Source organism: Morone saxatilis, unplaced genomic scaffold, assembly GCF_004916995.1.
Source record: "Morone saxatilis isolate NCDOM2014 unplaced genomic scaffold, NCSU_SB_2.0 Contig22, whole genome shotgun sequence".
NCBI lineage: Eukaryota > Metazoa > Chordata > Actinopteri > Moronidae > Morone > Morone saxatilis.
In genome coordinates this window covers 14,129,733-14,137,998 of record NW_023339785.1, presented here as the reverse complement: position 1 = coordinate 14,137,998, position 8,266 = coordinate 14,129,733, and the positions used below count along the sequence as shown (strand labels likewise).

The following is an 8,266-nucleotide window of genomic DNA, read 5'->3' as shown; positions in this document are numbered from 1 at the left end:
AGATCTGCTGGCCTGTAGTATATATATAAATATATATATATATATAGTATTATATATGTCAGAGTTTATATCTTTTTTTACAGTAAATAACTTTTCCTTTAGAAAACATATCAGACTTTGTAGCTTATATATGTCATATTATAGTGTTCAAATTATGCATACAATTAATAAATGTTTTTGTTTTGTTACATCACCACTTGGCATTGATGTGTCAATGTCACACAAAATATCTAAATGCTTTGATTTATAGATATGATTTCACTAAGCAGTAGTTTTTGATGAGGCTTCGGGGGGAGATTCAGTGTGTGTTTGTGTACCGAGCTGAGGAGATGGAACAGAAAAGAGACAGTGTCCTTTCACAACACCTGTTACTCCACTGTCACTTCCTTCTCCCTCATACCTTCTCCCTGTCAGCTGTTTTGCCTTGAACATGTGCTCCCTGACACTGCTGCTATACACGTGCTACCATATCCACTTACTTTACCATCACTGACTCTCTAACGTCACTGTGATTGTGATTAAACTGCACAAGTGCGTTTTTTGACGGTTTTGTCATCTGGTGCCATTTTCAGCCATGGAGCCATCACTGACCAACAATCCAGCCACCCCAAAATCCAGCCCCTCATCTCCCTCCACCCTGAGGCCAGGCCTGTCCTCTTCCAGCTTATCTTCTACCACAATCGCACCAACCTCAGAGCGCCCTAAGCCTAAACTCACCATGCCAACGCCTCCAGCCACGCCCTCATCTTCTCCCTCCACCGCCTCCCCTCGGACTTCTCCAGGTCTTTCCTCCCGTTCTTCGTCCCTGTCCACGCCACCTGCCTCCCCTCTCCACCAGCCCATCAGGAGCCCCTCTCAGGTGGGCAGATCTCAGCTTAATGCAGCCTGTACGGGGAATCCCCCAGCTGGATCCACAGCTGCTGGAGTTGCTGCTAAGACTCCAAGGCCTCCTCCCACGCCTGAACCAGGTTAGAATTTCTGACCTTTGGCACTTTTAATCGCAGAATCTTTTCTTTGCTGTTTCTTGTTCCTCTTCTCCACCAATCAGTGCAGCTAACACTCCCAGTTTACTGTGTGTACTGACAACCTTAGACATTTACCACAACATGTAAAGCAGCCTCTCCCACTCTGCTGACTCGAGGAGAAAAACCTGTCTCACCCTCATCTTTCCGTAGATCATTTAAATTCTGCTTATTTCCCACTAACCAAAATCCTGCATGTATAGTTGACATTGTAGGAGATCTCTTAACTGCACTCACGTTTTAATTAGTTTTTTTGCTTTGCAGTGACGTCTAGACATGTAAAGATATGGAAATGTTCATTTGGATCACAATTGTTTCCACTAGACCCGGTCCTGTCCTTTTTCAAAAGACATTCCCTGAATCATCTGTGGAGCTGTCTAGATTTGAACTGATGGTCATATTATAGCAAATAAAAGTAAAGATTGGAGACCGATTGCTTCACTTTGTAAGTGTTACGCAGGGTTTTAAAAAGTCTAAAAATCTAATAATTAGACTTTTAGGTTTAAAAATGTTTTAAATGTGAGTTTGACAGATCTTAAAAAAATATTGGATTTATGAAATTAACATTACTTCTATAAGGCAAACATTTTCAGTCTTTTTAAATGTGTTTTTTGGAGGAATTTGTATTGATCCTGCTCTAACTACAAAATGAACCGATGTGGAACCAATACCATTTTTCTTTATATTCTTGTACTGTTTTTTTGCCAGTATGGACGTGAAATACTGAAGGTCTTAAATTGCATTCATAATGGTATTAAAAAGTTTCTTAAAAAGTCTTAAATCTAACCTGTTGACACCAGCAGAAACCCTGAAGCTAGCAGTTGCTGTTGACTGTGCTAAACAAACAGTTATTTTGGGGCACAGCCGGAGGATCAGGGTATGAGCAGCGTTGACGGGCATCTGGTGGAAGTTACTGGATCCCTTTGCATTTTCAGGCACAGATAGACTCCCACTTCTCACGCCAGTGTCACTTTCATCCAGTGGGCGTTTTGAATCTTGGAAAGCATGTCTCGCCACCTCCATTTATTTCCTAGTATAAATGATTAGAACGATTTCCTACCACTTGTTTTAAATATAACAAATATGACGCCATACTGAAATAGAGGTAGACACATTTTCCGTGTGAGCTCTAGCTCAAGTGAGGCACTGGGATTTGAGAGTAGCACAACCCATCAGTCGAAAGAAGATGATAATTAAACCAGCAAGTTTCAAAGGGACATTGCTATCAGGGCAGAAGCTGTTTCTGGAAGGATCTCATTGCACTGGCACATCGAACTGGACTGTCTTCCACATGCTTCTTCATGTTTATCTAAACCATGTGTGCAGCGAATTTAAAACCAAAGATGATTGTACTTTAAATACTCACCTGAAGCTCAAATTTAAGGCTATAGGTAAAATAACAGATTTGGGTGAAGTTAAAGTATTTTCCACAGTATTTGTCACTTGTTGACATTAACTTGAAATGGAAACAGCTTGGTCAGCAGTTTCAGGCCCTATAAATAAGACTACCATAACTTGGATGCTATGCTTTCAATGTTCTGGGCCATGATTAGAGAGCTGTGTGTGTGTGGGGGGAGGGTTGGCACATGTTTAGTTTGTCTCGCGTTTCTTTTATATCTTGTCTTAATGCCTTTTATATCTTGATGTTAAAAGGTGCTAAACAAATATATTTGCCTTACCTTGTCAAGAAAAGTTTCATCTAGAACTACATTGAGTTGACATCAAAGTTATCATGTTCAGTTCAAATGTTTGTTGTCCCACCACAAGTCCTTTAGTGCTATCCACCTATTTACAGAAGAGATACCTTTATGATTAACAACAGCCATACATTTTACACAAGAAGATATTTTGTTGGACACAGTTTTATTAGAATCTGTGATATATTGCGTACCTATTTTTGTAAGTAATATATTTTCTGTTTCCTTCAGAAGAGCCGGAGGAGGAGGTCAGCTTTGAGGATCTGGAGGAGAGAGCAAAGTCAGGAGATGTTAAAGCACAGACGAAGGTCAGTGTCAATGAACATACTGCGAATACTTTTGACTTTAACGACCATATGGCGGGCACATATCAACAGATCAGCCAAGTAATGATAAATATTATTTTAAAGCGACATATTGATGGGAAGGACAGTCCATGAGTCAACTAAGTCACAGTTATGCTTGCCTTGCATTTCTAAGAGTCTTTGTGTATGTCTGTGTCTGTCCAGATGGGGCGTTACTTCCTGGCACTGGCAGAAGAAAGAGATGAGGAGCTGAACAACTGTACAGCAGTGACTTGGCTCATCCAGGCTGCTAAACAAGGGCGCAAGGACGCCGTCAAACTGCTGCAACAGTGCTTAGCCTCCAGGAAAGGTACCTTCCCTCAGTCTATCGCTTTTAGCAAAGTAGCATGAAAATTATCAGTTTAATGTTATGAATTCAACTGATGCTGGGAATAGTTGTCCATCATCAGTGTGTTCATCTGTGTTCTTATTTTTCAGGCATCACTCTGGAGAACTTTGAGGAGGTGAAGAAGTTGTGTACAGAGACACGGTTTGAGAGAGGAGTTAGGAAAGCAGCTCTGCTAATGTACTGGAAGTTGAACCCGGAGAGGAAGAAGTCAGTGGCTGTTTCTGAGATGCTGGAGAACGTTGAACACGTCCACACAGAGCCAGGTACGCGAGGGGACATATCGTAATTTAACACACATTGCACAGTTTTATGTTGCTTATTAAATCAAATATATAGTAGTAGAAGTACTTTACTCAACATGCTGAAAATGATTTTAAAGAGGCAAAAAAAGATTTGCTATTAAAACTATTTTCTCTTGTATTTACAGGCAAACCAGTCTCCCCGGGTCCACTAAACAGCTCTGCCAAGAAACAGAGGAGAGTCCTGGAGACTATGGTCACCAGAGAGGGTATGTGTGGTTTGAAACATTGCCCCAACTCATCCCAACTATTAAAAGCGTAGCATCAAAATGTTAGTGAAGCTGTTATCTTAAGGTAGAAAAGTTACATATTGGGGCTTTAAGAGATGAAATTAGTAACTTTCAGACTTGTAAGTTGACATCCAACACGTCTCTTCTGTGTCTCTTTGTAGCCACCTCCCGTGTGGGCCTTGACGACTTTGTTGAGATGACTAAGAAGTATGCTCAGGGTATTGAACCTTCACCAGTCATGGCTGCAGCAGGAGGTGATGATGATGATGACGATGATGACGTAGTAGTGAAGAATCCTGATGAATTGCCCTTACACCAAAAGGTAGAGAGCTCTCAGGCCTTTTAAGAATGTCATTAGTCTCTCTCTTCTCTTGTTTAAAGGGTTTGGGTTTGTTTAAAGTCCCCCTCAACTAAAGCATTTGTTTTTCACTTCACTTGTTTTGATGTTTGACCCTGACTGCTGAATGATGTATGTGCTCTACAGAAAATCTACTGTCACCTTAAATCTTAAGTTAAAGACATGTACCTACATCCCAACTAGTTCAGAAGTTAGTCATGGTCAATATGCAACTTGTGTGGTGTATATATACAATGAGAATTGACATTGCCATGCTCCCTCCTGTGCTCTTCCCCCCCCTCCAGCTGCTGAAGTTCCCTCTGTATGCTTTGCTGGAAATCAAGGAGCACCTCATCGACTGGGCTTCAAGGGCTGGCATGCAGTGGCTCAGCGCCCTGATCCCAACTCACCACGTCAACGCACTTATCTTCTTCTTCATCATCTCCAACCTCACAATTGAGTTCTTCATCTTCCTCATCCCTTTGTTGGTTTTCTACCTCTCTTTCTTCTCCATGATCATCTGCACACTGCGGGTGTTTCAGGTTAGTCGTTAGTATGTGTATTAGAGTATAGGTGCACTTCTCTAAGGAGGTACAAGTACAAAAACAGAAACTAAATAAGCATCTTTTACCACAGAATTCTAAAGCATGGGAAAATTTCCGGGCACTGACAGACCTGCTGACTCACTTTGAACCCGGTCTTGATCTGGAGCAGGCTGAGACCAACTTTGGATGGACACACTTGGAGCCTTATCTGTAAGTACAGCTCTGTTTACATGAACCCATGTGGAAACACATTGATTGCTTTGCCGATGCCTTTAGCTGTTTACTCTGTTACGTTGGCAAATGTAAAGTTTGGTTTTGTTCAGGTTTTACAAGTTTGACATTTGTGTTTGACATTGTCATGTAGATACAATCATGCTGTGTTTCTTTAGTTAAGGCTGACTTATTTTATAGATTTCATGTTAGTGTAATTAAGGAGCAATCAGTAAGTTGTTTTTTTTACTTTAACTTCTGTAATGTTAACATTAATAAAACAAATTGAACAAATAAAGAAGTAGAAAGGGTATAATTCTCAAAATAAACAGAAAATTCTAGAAAGTGAATGCAATCAGGATGATAAATACACATGTTTATGGATAAACAATGCTTCAGCAGTATAGTGAATACAACCCATCTCTTTGTGTTTTCAGGTACTTCCTGCTCTCTGTTGTCTTTGTGGTTTTCTCCTTCCCTGTTGCTGATAAATCCTGGATCCCCTGCTCAGAATTGGCCGCTGTCACTCTCTTCTTCACTGTTACCGCCTTTCTCAGCCTTCATGCCTCTGCTCAGCTCTTTGCCCGCAAAGCCCTCCTTACAGAGGTCCTCTCCGGAGCGTGCTCCCTCACTCAGCTCCTGCCAGGCTCATTCTGGTTCCTCAAGGTCTTTGGGGTGACGTTCATCACTGTGCCTCTAGGGGACATGGTGGAGTTTAACCTGGGGATGCCATGTCTTTTATACGGACACCTTTTCTATCTCCTCTTCCGCATGGCCCAGCTGAGAGGCTTCAAGGGCACCTACCTGTGCCTGGTGCCCTACCTGGTTTGCTTCACCTGGTGCGAGCTCACGTTGGTGCTCCTCAACAACGCCACTGCAATAGGACTCATCCGCACCTGCGTTGGCTACTTCCTCTTCCTGTTTGCCCTTCCTATACTCTCACTGGGCCTGGCCGCAATGCTCATCATCCAGTTAGTGCAGTGGTTTCTCGCCCTGGAGCTGACCAAAATGGTGGTCACGCTGACAATTTGCTTTGTGCCGGTAGTGTTGAGGCTTTGGACCCGATTCAGCCTAAACCCCATCGTGGTTTTTCGCTCTTTGTCACGGAGCAGCATCGTGAAGCTCATCCTGGTGTGGCTCAGTGCGGTGGTGCTCTTCTGCTGGATGTACGTCTACAGGTCTGAGGGCATGAAGGTTTATAACTCCACCCTGACGTGGCCTGAGTACAGCAACCTCTGCGGCCCTCTGGCTTGGAAAGAGTCCAACATGGCTCAAACTCAGATTCTCTGCTCTCATCTGGAGGGACATCGCGTCACCTGGACTGGACGCTTCAAATACGTCCGTGTGACGGACATTGAGAATGGGCCACATTCGGTTATCAACCTGCTGCCAGTATTTATGGGGAACTGGATGCGGTGCCTGTATGGTGATCCGTATCCTTTGTGTGAGGACGTGAAAAACGCCACGACCGAGCCCCAGCCTCTGCCTGCCCCGGCTCCTCCGCCGCAAGATCCCCTCTGTAAGCTCAAAAAACTGGCTAAGCACGAGTGCCACATCAAACGCTTTGATCGATACAAATTCGAAGTCACAATGGGCATGCCACTGGAGAGGAAGACCAAGAACGGGACGATCATAGAGGACGAGGATGCCACTAAGGACATAGTTCTGCGGGCTAGCAATGAGTTCAAGTCTGTTCTTTTACACTTAAACACAGGAAGCCTGGTGGAGTTTAGCACCATACTGGAGGGCCGTTTAGGCTCCAAATGGCCCGTGTTTGAACTGAAAGCCATTCACTGCATGTCGTGCGCCAATGCCCAGGTGCCAAGCCGCAGGCAGTACAAGATTGAACACGACTGGAGGCGCACGGCTCAGACGGCCCTGCAGTTTGGTTTTGACTTCTTCTTCAACCCCTTCCTGACCGCTCGGCTAGAGCAACACTCAGAGACTGAAACAGAGACTGTGACACAGGAGGGCGAGTAGAGGGAGGGAGATCTAGCAGACACACCTCCGATGTGCGGTTATGATAATAACATCTTCAGTTGGAGGACTACAACGATTGTACAACACTGTTCTCGTGAAAATCTTGTTGCAATATTGCCGATTATTTAGTGCTGTAAGACAGTGGAAAGGTACTCAGACGTAAGTGGTATCAGTGCTGTTGTAAATCTGAACTTGAGATAGTGTGTGTCTGCTTTCTTAGAGCTTTTGAGCCAAAATGTGTGAGAATACGTAATTCAATGGGTTAAATTACAAAAGGGGAGAACGTTTTTTAGAATAAGTAATTCACTGCCTAACACTAAAGTAAAAAAAAAAACAACAGCTCGTCCGTTGTGCATTTCATCCAACTTAAGCTACACTTGTGCTCATCGCGGGGAGTCTGTCAATGAAGTTTTTATTTTGTTTGTTCATTATACAAACACTATGAGTGCTAAATACATCTCTGTGTATGTTTATCAAATATTTGTAGCCAAAATCATCAGTATTTACATTTTACAGTTTCTTTGTTGAACTGTTGAACCCTATTTTGTTTCTAGGCAACAAATTATAGAAGAAAAGGTTGTAATGCTGATGATAACTTTGTAAAGGTTGCATTTGATGTCAAGCTTTAATCCTTTAACATTATACAGTAATTTACATATACAGTATATATACTGTACAGTACAGTACGTATAATATATAATGATGACATTGATGGTATTGGAAATGTCAAGTGCCTTATGACTAATTTCAATAGAGAATAAACTAAATCATGTCTTTAATCTTTAACCTTTAAATAGCTCACCTGCATATTTATTACAGAGCAGTTTTTTATCTCTGCCTTCTCTCTTCTCATGTCTCTTTTTCTCCTATAGCTGTTCTTTCTCCTCTTTCGTTTGTCTCCATCTCTGCTGTGCAGAGATTTAATATATTGAATATTTGCAGTCCCAGAGGTGATGATGTGTTTTACGTTAGGATGTCACTACTGTTTCTATACTGTGACCATAAACATAATGAAAACATTTACTTGTTGCTGTATTTATTTAACATTAATTGTATGAAAGGGAATATTTTAAGGTTTGAAGCGTGCTCTTAGTCCTGCCTTTATAAGCAATTAGGGCTGCATTATATAGTTGAAACATCATATTGTGATTATTTTGACAGATATTGAGATTGCAATATGATTCCCAATTAGTGTGGGAATTATAATTTTTGCATCACAAATTTAATCTTCACTGGGAAAAAAGTGTTTGCAG

The 8,266-nt window shown here is 42.1% G+C and overlaps 1 protein-coding gene across 2 annotated transcripts in view; it reads left to right on the top strand.

Moving 5' to 3' along the window:
- The window catches only part of wfs1b (Wolfram syndrome 1b (wolframin)), a 13,899-nt gene extending 5,867 nt beyond the window's left edge, over positions 1 to 8,032 (top strand). The window contains exons 2-10 of one of the 2 annotated variants that reach the window (XM_035669106.1): positions 573 to 968; positions 2,954 to 3,027; positions 3,229 to 3,373; positions 3,502 to 3,675; positions 3,840 to 3,920; positions 4,103 to 4,263; positions 4,584 to 4,820; positions 4,915 to 5,033; positions 5,471 to 8,032. In XM_035669106.1, the coding sequence (XP_035524999.1) occupies positions 575 to 968; positions 2,954 to 3,027; positions 3,229 to 3,373; positions 3,502 to 3,675; positions 3,840 to 3,920; positions 4,103 to 4,263; positions 4,584 to 4,820; positions 4,915 to 5,033; positions 5,471 to 7,013 (2,928 nt within the window). In that variant the 5' untranslated portion in view covers positions 573 to 574 and the 3' untranslated portion in view covers positions 7,014 to 8,032. Of the gene's footprint in view, positions 1 to 572; positions 969 to 2,950; positions 3,028 to 3,228; positions 3,374 to 3,501; positions 3,676 to 3,839; positions 3,921 to 4,102; positions 4,264 to 4,583; positions 4,821 to 4,914; positions 5,034 to 5,470 lie in introns of both variants that reach the window. The other variant, XM_035669105.1, reaches the window with a different exon arrangement.
- Positions 8,033 to 8,266: the final 234 nt, after the last annotated feature.